The sequence below is a fragment of the Mandrillus leucophaeus genome, unplaced genomic scaffold (assembly GCF_000951045.1).
Source record: "Mandrillus leucophaeus isolate KB7577 unplaced genomic scaffold, Mleu.le_1.0 Scaffold129, whole genome shotgun sequence".
NCBI classification, from domain to species: domain Eukaryota; kingdom Metazoa; phylum Chordata; class Mammalia; order Primates; family Cercopithecidae; genus Mandrillus; species Mandrillus leucophaeus.
Genome location: NW_012101243.1, coordinates 868,135 through 880,436, shown reverse-complemented (window position 1 = coordinate 880,436; position 12,302 = coordinate 868,135). Strand labels below are relative to the sequence as shown.

Sequence of the window (12,302 nt, the reverse complement as noted above, 5' to 3'; positions counted from 1 at the left end):
TTGCAGTGAGCCAGGATTGCACCACTGCACTCCAGCCTGGGTAACAGAGTAAGACTCTGTCTCAAAAAAAATAAAAGGAATCCAAGGCTGGGCACAGTGGCTCACACTTGCTGAAGCCCAGGAGTTCGAGACCAGCTTGGGCAACAAAGTGAGACCCTGTCTCTACAAAAAATTAGAAAGTTAGCTGGGCATGGTGACATTTGTCTATGATCCCAGCTACGTGGGAGGGTGAGGTAGGAGGATTGCTTGAGCCTGTGAAATCGAGGCTGCAGTGAGCCATGATTGTGTTACTGTACTTCAGTCTGAACAACAGAATGAGAGCCTGTCTCAAAAAAAAAAAAATGCAGTAGTGGTAGCAAGGGCAGTATGGATGACCATGCTTGGCTATGAGCTGATCACTATGGAAGCTCGGTGGCAGGTGCCAGAGCTGAATGAGAGGAGGAGGAGCAGTGTGCGGGTGCAGAGGTGGAGCGGGAGAAGGGCTTTCCAGGAGGAGAAATGGGATTCAGCCCGCCTGTGCCTGCAGAGGGCTGTCTCCTGAAGCCTCATATGTGGTCATTTGGCATCTGGGAAACCGTTCCCTCACCAAGCCCTCTCCTCTGTTCCTCTGTCACTATCTCCAAGGTTGTCCTTACGCCATTCTTACCCTGTGTTATGGTGGACTGTGCATGCTCCTTCTCTCCACTCACACCAGCCTGTATGTCCTCAGGGCTGGGAAGATCAGTCCAGTACTGTCTGAGAGGTCCAGTCCCTAGCACAGTCCAGTGGACAAAGGTCCAGTCCCTTTGTCAATGCTGATTATTTTTTAGCTCTTAGAAATTTCTTCCTTTTGTTTAGTAAAACATTGCCTCCTACAACTTTAAACTAGCTCCTCTCTTCTCCCTGCCCTATCCCCTAAAACAGAAGGAATCTACTTCCTTAGCATGTGATGCCCTTAGGTATTTAAAGAATGCTGTTTTGTTTTTCATTCAACATTTATGTAGCCAGGCACAGTGCCAGTGTTCCGTTAATTATTTTCATATTCACACAGAGTGGCCTCCATTCCTTTGGTCATTCTTCAAGGAGCTTAGTTTCCAGCCTTCCAGCTCATTGCTCCTCCTGGAAAGTCCTTCTGCCTGCCCCACCTCTGCGCCCACATACCGCTCCTCCTGCCACTCAGCTCTGTCACCCACCTCCCAGCCTCCATAGTGATCAGCTCACAGCCAAGCGTGGTCACCCACACTCCCCCTGCCCCCACTACTGGATTCATTGTTTTAGTGGTCTTATTTTTTAGAACAGTTTTAGATTTACAGAAAAATTGAGAAGATAGTACAGAGAGTCCCCATATGTCCCTCTCTCAGTGTCCCCTGTTATTAACATCTTACATTAATACGTCTTTGTTAGAGTTAATGAAGGTGGTGTCTGCTTCACTTCAATTTGTTAATGTTTCAGAGTAAGGTGCTCAGAGCTGAACACAGGGCACCACAGGACACTGAGGCCTGGGCAGGATGGAGGCATGACGTAAAAGGCCTTGCTTAGTTTGGTAGACGGTGACAGGAGGGGAGGCTGTGTCAGGAACAGGAACAACAGGGTCTGTTTTGTCCAGGCCCTGCAATGCTGGAACAGGGAGTAAGGCCTTGATTTCCTAGAAGTCCTGGAAGGCTTTGGGTGGGGACTTAGCAAAAGGACCTGGCTGCTGCTTCCCACATAGGGCCAGCACATAGAAGGCCTTCAACAAATATTTGTTAACGTGACCCCTTTGAAGAAAATGTCTGTGGATGCCTCTGTGAGGTGCCTGTGATAGGACTCTGAGCTCTCTGTGTTGAGGCCCCGACTTCAGCTGTAGGAGAATGAGAGTGGTAACTGCTTGTCGACCCCGCCCCCTGGAAGGTGGGTCACATTATCCTCACCCTTGGGAGTAGCAGTGTGGAGCTGGGTCAGCCCTGGGAACAGCAGAGGGTGGGGCCTAGGGTAGAGGGACCCAGGTTTTGAGCCAGGAGATATAGGAAGTCCAACTTCTCCATGGAACAGGCAGGCTGAGGCCTCTGAAGTGGTCAAGACTGGATGGGCCAGAGCCATGGACATCGCAGAAGAGAGGTGGCAAGCAGCACTTCTTATTCTCATTTTGCTTCTAATAGTTGGCTGTATGGCCACGGGCAAATCACTTTCCCTTTCTGAATCTGTGTCATGAGAAAATGAGGAGATTCATCTGGGTGAGCTGCCACCTCTAAAGTTGTGTGACTTCATTTGGGTCACTCATTCAGCAGATATTCCTTGAGCACCTACCATGCTCCAAGCATGGCACAAAGTGCCAGTGTGGCTGAGTAAACTGACATAATTCCTGCCCTCATGGGGCTTATGATCTAGTCAGGACAGACAATAGGTAGCTAGTAAATACATAGAAAATTACAAATTGCTGTTAGGAATGGAATGGAAAGCAGGGTGGGTGGAGAGATTCTTAAATGGGGTGGCTAAGGGAAGGCTGCTCTGAGGAGGTGATGTTTAAGCTGAGACCTGAATGATGAAAAGAATAAGCTATGGGGCTGGGCACAGTAGCTCACACCTGTAATCCCAGCACTTTGGGAGGCCAAGGAAGGAGGATCGCTGAGGCCAGGAGTTCGAGACCAGCCTGGGCAACATGGTGAAACCCCGTCTCTACCAAAAACAAAAATTAGCTGAGTGTGGTGGTGCACACCTGTAGTCCCAGCTACTCAGGAGGCTGAGGCAGGAGGATCTCTTGAGCCCAGGAAGTTGAGGTTGTAGTGAGCTGAAATCATCCAACTGCACTCCAGGCTGGGGACAGAGTGAGACTTTGTCTCAAAAAAAAAAAAAAAAGAATAAGCGATGGAACAACCTGGCAGAAAAGTGTTCCAGACAGAAGTGGCAAGTTCAAGGTTCAAGGCAGGAGGGAGGAGGCGTGTTGAGGGGATTGGAAGGGAGGGCAGGGTGGCTGGAACAGACTAAGCAAGGCAGCAGTGACACGAGGCTGAGATGGAGGGCCTGGAAGGGTGAGACAGCCCAGGCCTTAGGAGGCATGAGGAGATTTATTTGATCCCAGGTGCTTTGGGAGGCTATTTGAAGCATCTAGCCAGAGAAGCAACTGACTCCAGCTGTGTGCCTGCAGCATGTGGGTTGGAGGTGGCTGAGAGAGCAAGCAGGACAGCAGTGCTCCTGAGTGGATCCCTGGTTCAAGGCTGGGCTCTGCCACTTTATGTTTCCTTACCTTGGGCAAGCTACTTAACCTCTTTGTGCCTCAGTTTCCTCATTGTAGTTGCTGAAAGCACAGACTCTGAAGACAGACCACCTGGTTCAAAGCCTAGGTTTATTGCTTTCCTGATGTGTGATGTTGGGCAATTTTCTTTTCTTTTCTTTTCTTTTTTTTTGAGACGGAGTCTCCCTGTCTCGCCCAGGCTGGAGTGCAGTGGTGTGATCTCGGCTCACGGCAACCTCCACTTCTTGGGCTCAAGAAATCCTCCCACCTCAGCCTGGGACTATAGGCATGCACTATCACACCTGGCTAACTTTTGTAATTTGTGTAGATGTGTGGTTTCACCATGTTGCCCAGGCTGGTTAAAATTCCTGGGCTCAAGTGATCTACCCCCTTGGGACTCCCAAAGTGCTGGGATTACAGGTGTGAGCCACTGCACCTGGCACCTAACTGTTTGATTTTTGTCGTAAGTCCTAAGGAAGAGAAAACAGATTTACTCAACAAAAAAAAGAGAGAGCTGTAATTAGACGTTGGGGAAAATTTGAGAGCAATAGTGGCAGTGAGATTGCTGGAGTAGGACAGTGGGTAATCTGATTTAGGTGCTCTTCTAATTCCAGGGTCAGAGGAATTCCATGTCATGTAGCAAAAAGGGCCCAGGATTTCTCCTGCTGGTCATTTGCTCAGTGATCCCAGATAAATTCACCTCCTGTTTGAGGCCTTCTTTTTCCCATCTAGAAAATCTGCGGGTAGGCCAGGCACGGTGGCTCATGCCTGTAATCCCAGTACTTTGGAAGGCCAAGGCGGTGGATCACCTGAGGTCAGGAGTTCGAGACCAGCCTGAGCAACATGGAGAAATCCCATCTCTACTCAAAATACAAAATTAACCGGGCGTGGTAGTGCATGCCTGTAATCCCAGCTACTAGGGAGGCTGAGGCAGGAGAATCGTTTGAACCTGGGAGGCAGAGACTGCAGTGAGCTGAGATTGGGCCACTGCACTCCAGCCTGGACAACAAGATCGAAACTCCGTCTCAAAAAAAAAATAAAAATAAAAATAAAAGAAAATCTGCAGGCAGACCTGGCCAGTCTCTGAGGTCTAACTTTCTGTGACTTCTCTCCCGAGGGTCTTCACCAGGCCTTCCTTCCAGAGGGTGAATGCGACACACGACCCTTGATCCTGATGAGCCTGGGAAATGAGTTGATACGGATAAGGAAGGAAATATTTTATGAACTGATTGACAATGATGACGAGGTGATAAAAAAGTTGTTAAAGCTCAATATTGCATTCCCCAGGTCAGTACTGGAAATGTGCGTAAGTCCCATTAGGTGAAATGAACAATTTTTCACCTGTTATTTTAGTAAAAGAAGGAAAAATGTAATACCTACTGCTGACAAGGGTGAAATGAAATGGGAGTTGTTGGTACACTCTAGATAGGCTCAATCCGTTTGATGATAATTTTAGCATTACATTTCAAATGTTATAAAACTGTCTTGACACTTTGAGACAGAGATTCATCTGTGAATTTATAGAGCCAAAATATGGAGAAAGCCCCTGCATTAAGATGTTCATTGCAGGGTCAGGCGCAGTGGCTCACGCCTATAATCCCAGCAGTTTGGGAAGCCGAGGCAGGCAGATCACTTGAGGTCAGGAGTTTGAGACCAACCTGGCCAACGTAGTGAAACCCCATCTCTACTAAAAACACAAAATTAGCCAGGCGCAGTGGCACATGCCTGTAATCCCAACTACTCAGGAGGCTGAGGTAGGAGAATCGCTTGAACCTGGGAGACAGAGGTTGCAGTGAGCTGAGATGGCACCACTGCACTTCAGCCTGGGTGACAGAGTGAAACTCTGTGTTAAAAAATAATAAGGCCGGGCGCGGTGGCTCACGCCTGTAATCCCAGCACTTTGGGAGGCCGAGGTGGGTGGATCACCTGAGGTCAGGAGTTTGAGACCAGCCTGGCAAACATGGTGAAACCCTGTCTCTACTAAAAATGCAAAAATTAGCTGGGCGTGGTGGCGGGCACCTGTAATCCCAGCTACTCGGAAGGCTGAGGCAGGAGAATCACTTGAACCTGGGAGGCAGAGGTTGAAGTGAGCCAAGATTACGCCATTGCACTCCAGCCTGGGTGACAGAGCGAGATTCCATTCAATAATAATAATAATAATAATAATAATAATAGTAGGCTGGGCATGGTGGCTCACGCCTGTAATCCCAGCACTTTGGGAGGCCGAGGCAGGTGGATCACCTGAGGTCAGGAGTTTAAGATCAGCTGGCCAACATGGTGAAACCCCGTCTCTACTAAACGTACAAAAAATTAGCCAGGTGTGGTGGTGGCCATCTTTAATCCCAGCTATTCAGGAGGCTGAGGCAGGAGAATCACTTGAACCTGGGAGGCACTCCAGCCTGGGCAACAAGGGCGAAACTCTGTCTCAAACAAACAAAAATAATAATAGTAAATAAATAAAGTAAGATGTTCATAGCAGCCATATTCATAATAGAAAAACAATGACAACAACATTCATGTGTGCCACACTAAAGGGATAGTTTACAAAATTGTGGTATTTTCTCTTGATAGAACATAATTGTTTTATTTAAAAAATGGTAAGCTTAATGGCTCTGTAACAGCAGGGTAAAATGGGTGATATAATGATACTGGAAAAGGGCAGTACAGAATTGTACAGGTGCTATGACTATGCCTTTGTCAAACACTTACCCGAGAGAAACCTAGAAGGAAATAAGCAAAAATGACAATGCCTGTGGTAAGAGTCGTTTTCTCCGGGAGGTGAAACTAAAGGAACTTTCTGGTTATATATTCCTCTCATATTTGTTCTTGCAATGCGTATGCATTGCTTTTATTTTATTTTATTTTATTTTTATTTACTTATTTTTTTTGAGACAGGTTCTCACTCTGTTCCTCGGGCTGGAGTGCAGTGGCACAATCATGGCTCACTGTAGCCTTGACCTCCTGGGTTCAAACGATCCTCCCAGCTCAGTCTCCCGAGTAGCTGGAACTATAGACATGCACTACAATGCTCAGCTAATTGAAAACTTTTTTGTAGAGATGCGAGTCTCACTATGTTGCCCAAGCTGGTCTTGAACTCCTGGACTTAAATAGTCCTCCTGCTTGGTCTTCCAAAGTGCTGAGATTTACTTTTATAATTATTAAAAATAAGTATGTATCTTGAAAGATTAGATATGTTTTTTCTTCACTTTTTCAGTGTCCAAATTCTCTAGAGTGAATGTTAATGCTTTTATAATGAGAACAAATAGCTTTATTTAAATGTAAAAATTAATTTATTGCCCAGACCAGTGGTCTCAAAACTGTTTTCATCTCACGTTGGTATTACTAAAAAGTGTTCAAGCATGTACTCCCTGGTATGTATATGTAATATAAATAACATCTGTTGATTTGTTTTTATTATATCCACATATAGTATAACTATACCAATATATATTATAAACATATGAAAATTGATCTTTTAAAAGAATAAGAGAAAGATAAATATAAATGAAATCTTACTATTCACATACTCTAGTGGATCTTGTACATCTCCCTGGGTGACATGTCTCTCCACCCCAACTTTGTTTCCTGTGTGTGTGAAAGAGACGGGGTCTCACTCTGTCATCCAGGCTGGCATGCTGTGGCTCAATCTCAACTCACTGCAGCCTCCACCTCCCGGGCTCGAGTGATCCTCCCACCTCAGCCTTCCCACTAGCTGGGACAACAGGCAGGCGCCACCATGCCTGGCTAATTTTTTTGTATTTTTTGGTAGAGGCAGGGTTTTGCCATGTTGCCCAGGCTGGTCTCAAACTCCTGAGCTCAAAGGATCCACCCACCTTGGCCTCCCAAAGTGCTGGAATTGCATGAGCCACCGTGCCTGGCCTCCAACCCCACTTCGGGACCACCAAGCTAGATTCCTGCAAGAGTCTTATCACAGGTTCCTCCCTTTGGTCTCCTCCCTGCCGGATTCTTTCTGCCCACTGTGTTCTTGTTAAAACCCTAATTTAGTTGTGTTAAACTCCTGCTTGAAACCTCTCAATGGTATCTCACTGCCTATAGGATAAAGTCCAAACTCATTGCTACCGCAGTGACCCACTGCAGTCTGACCCCCTACTCAAGCCCCCTGCAGCATCTCCTGCCACCTCCAACTCACTCCAGCAACCCAGGCGGGTTGCCTGCTATATGCTGAACATACCTGGCCTTTGCCAATGCTGGCCCTTTTGCCTGAAATGCTGACCCCAGTCCTGCCTTCATCCTTTGTGTGATAAATTCCTGCTCATTCCGTAAGATTCATCTTCTGCAGCAAACCTCCTCAGACTAACCTGTTTGGGATAAGTACCCCCTTTCTGCACACTCATAATATTCTCTGCACAGCTCTGTCATTGACCATGTTGTGTTGACATATAGTTACCTGTTTGCACAGCTCTTTCCCTTCCACCTGATCAAGTGTTTCAGGAAGGCAGGGCTGTGCTATATCCACTTTTGGTCTCTAGCACCTGTACAGTGCCCAGAATGCAGAAGGTGCTTAATAAATGTTGACTAAATGTGAATGGGCCATACTCATTGCAGAAAATTGAAAAACACTGAACAACGAAAAAGACAAAACCCAAATCATTTGCAATCCTCCAGCAATCCCAGTTCATATCTTCTGTATTTCCTTTTAATGTTTTTTTCACTTCATGAATATGTGCCAAATATGCATTTATCGTCGTGCTCCATTTTCATAATGGAGCTCATACGTCTTACACAATTTTGCATCCTCTCTCTTTTCTTTACTTGCGGTGATATTGTGATCAGACACGGTTTTGGCAGCAGGTGTAGGAAGCGAGTGATTCCAATGGTAGAGAAAGGGGGTATGAAGGCAGACAGGGCTGCAGGTGATTCCAGCCCTGGCCAGTAAGCACACAAAAGGCTCTGACATGAGATCTTCATGACCTTGAGCAATGTGAGGTCTTCGTGACCTTCTCTAGTCTTCCGACTCCAATCAGCAAAACAAGAAAATTAGAGTAGATGAGTAGTTTTTAAAGTATGGAACATATTCCACAGGAGGGTTACAGGATGATTTTAGGTGGCTCACAGATTGACATTTTTAGTTTTAATAGTTATGTATTTATGTGTATGAATTAGAAAAAGCAACATGACTAGCTTACTAACCATGTGATCTGACAGATCTTGTTGCTTAAGACAAAGTTAAAGTAAATATTTAAGTAAAAGAAACTGAACAGATTGAAGGAAAATCATTAGTAATTTTTTTTTTTTTTTTTTTAGACAGAGTCTTGCTTTGTTGCCCAGGCTGGAGTGCAGTGGCATGATCTTGGCTCACTGCAACCTCCGCCTCCTGGGTTCAAGTGATTCTCCTGCCTCAGTCTCCCAAGTAGCTGGGATTACAGGCGCTGCCACTACACCTGGCTAATTTTAGTAGAGACAGGGTTTCACCATGTTGGCCACGCTGGTCTCGAACTCCCGACTTGAGGTGATCTGCCCGCCTCAGCCTCACCTGGGATTACAGGTGTGAGCCACCGTGCCCAGCCTGGAAAATCATTAGTAAATTTAAAAAGCAGATGATATGTAAATAAGGCCAACACTGGGGCAGTCTTGTGAGAAAAACAAGCTGAGAAATACTGGTGGTTCCTTCTGGTTCAAGGATGCCACACTTCTCTGATTCCTGGGTACTACCAATATAGGAAATAGCCATTTAGACCTGCCACTCAAAAAAGGGTTTAAGCAGCCTTAGCTCATTGCATAATGCCTGGCATGTGATGGGGATTGGTTAATATCTGTTGAATGGAAATTCAGAAAAGGTTTACGTAGACTTGCGGGTGGTGGGGGAGCAGATGGAACATTCAGCATCCGCCCTGCTCAGTCAGCATTTGCGGCCCTCATCTAGAATGCTGACTTACAGAATTCTGTCTTATTCATTAATTGTTGAACTCATGCCTTTCTAGACTGCTAAAACAGGCAGAAAACATATCCATTAGCTAGCTCAGATCCCTCAGGTTTTAACCAAAGACTCTGAGGTCCTGAAGATCATAGAGCCAGTGGCAGAGGTACCTGTCCTGTGAATAGTGCAGGCTGGATATCCTGAAAATCACCCCTACAGAGCACAGCGGGGCCCATGCGGGGTAGAATGCATGGCTGCGTACACAAGAAAGTCAGGAAATCCCCCAAGGCCAAAGTGAAGAGAATCACCCAAAACAGACTGATAGTATGAACTAATGCTGGGGATTGCCCAGGAGGGCTTAAGGGCGTCATGGGCTGATTTTTTTTTTTTTTTTTTTTTTTTTTTGAGGCGGAGTCTCACTCTGTCACCCGAGCTGGAGTGCAATGGCGTGATCTCAGCTCACTGCAATGTCTGCCCACTGGGTTCAAGTGATTCTTGTGGCTCAGCCTCCTGAGTAGCTGGGATTACAGGCGTGTGCCACCACACCTGGCTAATTTTTGTATTTTTAGTAGAGACAGGGTTTCACCATCTTGGCCAGGCTGGTCTCGAACTCCTGATCTGAAGTGATCCACCCGCCTGGCTTCCCAAAGTGCTGGGATTACAGGCGTGAGCCACCGCGCCCGGCCATGGGTTGATTTTTTAAAGCCTGAAAGGACAGATGCAGCTTTCAGTTCAAGTGAGACAGGGGATTGGAACTGAGACCACTGTGTGAAGCCGACGCTACCCTGTTCAGTGAAAAAGTAGACTGGAAATCAATGTGAACATCAACATCAGGAAGTGACATAGAGTCTTGTCTGTCTTAGCTTAGAATCTAGGTTTTAAAAAAAATTATCCCTTAAGAATTAGGCATCACTTGCTAGCCCCCTCCTAGGTTTTGGTGAATTCCTTAGCCTCACCCCAATTTCTATGTTTGTGAAATGGGGTGATTGTGAAAATTAAATGAGTTAACAAATGTAAAGTGCTTGACACATGGTAAGTCCTAAGTCAGAGTGAGATGTTGTTATTATTTATTATGTAAGAAATTGGGAGTTAATGGAACTTTTTAAGTGAGGACTACCCAGTAGTGTGCTCAGTGGATGTTTAACAACCAGCTCTCCAAGATGCAGGAAGAGGACTCTAGCCTGCAGTGTTTGCTGATTTCTGTGGTGTAAATACTCCCACCATGGCCAGTTTCAAACTACCAACCTGCTGCCACAAGCATGGAGTTGAGAAGAGGTGCACATGCCCAGCTTTCATGAGCGGGGGGAAGCTGGCTTTGCCATATTGCTGACGCTACAGGACTAGCTTGTAGCCATGCTGACCTCTGGGTTTTTTCTTAAGCCAATCTCTATGGATCAAAGTTGACTTTATCTTTGTCAATATAATCTGGCTGGAAGAATGTTCTGACTTGTGAGTGAAGTATTCAGCTTGTCTGCTTAGGTAAGGGAGTACAGGTGAGTTAATTGAAGTTTAACACCCCCTTGCCTTGATGTGGTCTCAGGAGGCTCCAGTCCTTCCACCTTCCTCAGCATTACTTGCTACGAGGGAAGGGGGCAGGGTGGAGCCACAGCACCATGGCCAGTCCACGGCAGCCACCAATCTATTTCCTGTCTCTACAGACTTGCCTGTTATGGACAGCTTACATAAACAGAATCATGCAATGTGTATATACCACACTTTATCCATTTATCAATATAAAACGATTAATGAGCCATTTTACATTCTTTTGTTATTCTAAGTCTGGTTTGTGTTTTACACTCACAGCACATCTCTATTTCAGACTGGCTGGATTTCAGGTACTCAGTAGCTACATGTGGCCCATTGCTACTACATGAGACAGCACAGGCCTAAGGGAAGAAAACTGTGGAAAGGGAAAGGGTGCAGAGGGAGAGTCTGGGAGGGTCAGAGAAGCAGGATGAAGCACCACGTGCTTAGGGAGGGGAGAGTGGCAGGAGGCAAGGCTGGAGGGGCGGGACTGGCATGAGAACCTTGGCTTTTGTGCCTGCCCTTTAGTGATGAAGATATGTGCCAGAGGTTCCTCCAGGAGAACAGCTGGAATATCTTTCGGAAGGACCTGTTGCGGCTGCTTGTGGAGCCTCGCCAAAGTCCACCATTCCCTCCAATCCGGCCCAAGAAGAAAGAGATCTACAACCCTAAGTCTGTGGTCCTGGATTTGTGCAGCATCAACAAGATGACTAAACCTCGTTATCCCATTTTTATGGCACCCCAGAAATACCTCCCCCCATTGAGGATTGTCCAAGCCATCAAAGCACCTCGGTACAAAATCCAAGAACTCTTGCCTCAGTATAAAAGTGCAGGGGTCCTTATTTAGGACAAATAAAGGATGGTGGATTGGCCACCGTGCTTTCTGAATGACCACCATGGGAGTTGTGGGAGTTGGAGGAGGGGGCCCTGGAGGGCTGAGCTGTGGGTCCAGAGAGGTGTTTGGGGGACAGCAATGGGGGCACAGTCTCCCTTGACGCTCGAGGGCTGGGCTGAGTGAATGGATGGTCAGAGGCTGTGTGTGGATGGGTCAATCACTGGGCATGGTCTCAGGATAGGATGGTCTTATCTCATGAACTGGATGTGGGGAAGGCTCAAATCAAAGTGGTCAAGACTAGGGTTGCGAATGCCTTTCAAGGTCAGACGGGTCATCTAAAGGAGCGCAGCAGCAGGGCTGGGAAGGCAACAGGGAATGGTGGAGATGCTGGGGCCCGCTGTATGAATTCCCCATCCAGATGGGGCAGCTGCCCCTTAGCCCAGTCAGTTGCTGTCCTGCCAGAAAATAATTCAGGCCTCATATTGTCAGTCTGTAGATTCTTCAAGAGAATCCAGAAATTCAGTATTTTAGATGATTCCTACCAGTTTTTAAACACAAGCAACTAATTCAGATTGTTTTCAAATAGTGTCAAACAAAACACATATGGGCCCGCAGGTGGTAGGCTGGGTCCCTGTCAGAGACAGAAGCAAGGCCGCAACTAGATGGGAGGAGGGTACAGGAGCCAGAGAGACGCTGATGGGACAGCATGACAGGAGCAGGCATCGGGTCCAGGATGAGGAGTGAGCAGCTGTGATAGAGGAGGTGGAGACAAGGAGGCTGCAGAGTCGAAACTAAAGAGGGCTCCTCACTCTCTCTGCTGGGTCCTTAATCTGGAGCTACCCATCACTGATCTGGACCTAGAACTCAGGGTTCCT

The 12,302-nt window shown here is 46.7% G+C and overlaps 1 protein-coding gene across 2 annotated transcripts in view; it reads left to right on the top strand.

The window, feature by feature from the left end:
* The window catches only part of LOC105533825 (cyclic nucleotide-binding domain-containing protein 2), a 57,614-nt gene extending 46,151 nt beyond the window's left edge, over window positions 1-11,463 (top strand). The window contains exons 10-11 of one of the 2 annotated variants that reach the window (XM_011972372.1): window positions 4,320-4,477; window positions 11,121-11,463. In XM_011972372.1, the coding sequence (XP_011827762.1) occupies window positions 4,320-4,477; window positions 11,121-11,439 (477 nt within the window). In that variant the 3' untranslated portion in view covers window positions 11,440-11,463. Of the gene's footprint in view, window positions 1-4,307; window positions 4,478-11,120 lie in introns of both variants that reach the window. The other variant, XM_011972371.1, reaches the window with a different exon arrangement.
* The last annotated feature ends 839 nt before the right edge of the window (window positions 11,464-12,302 follow it).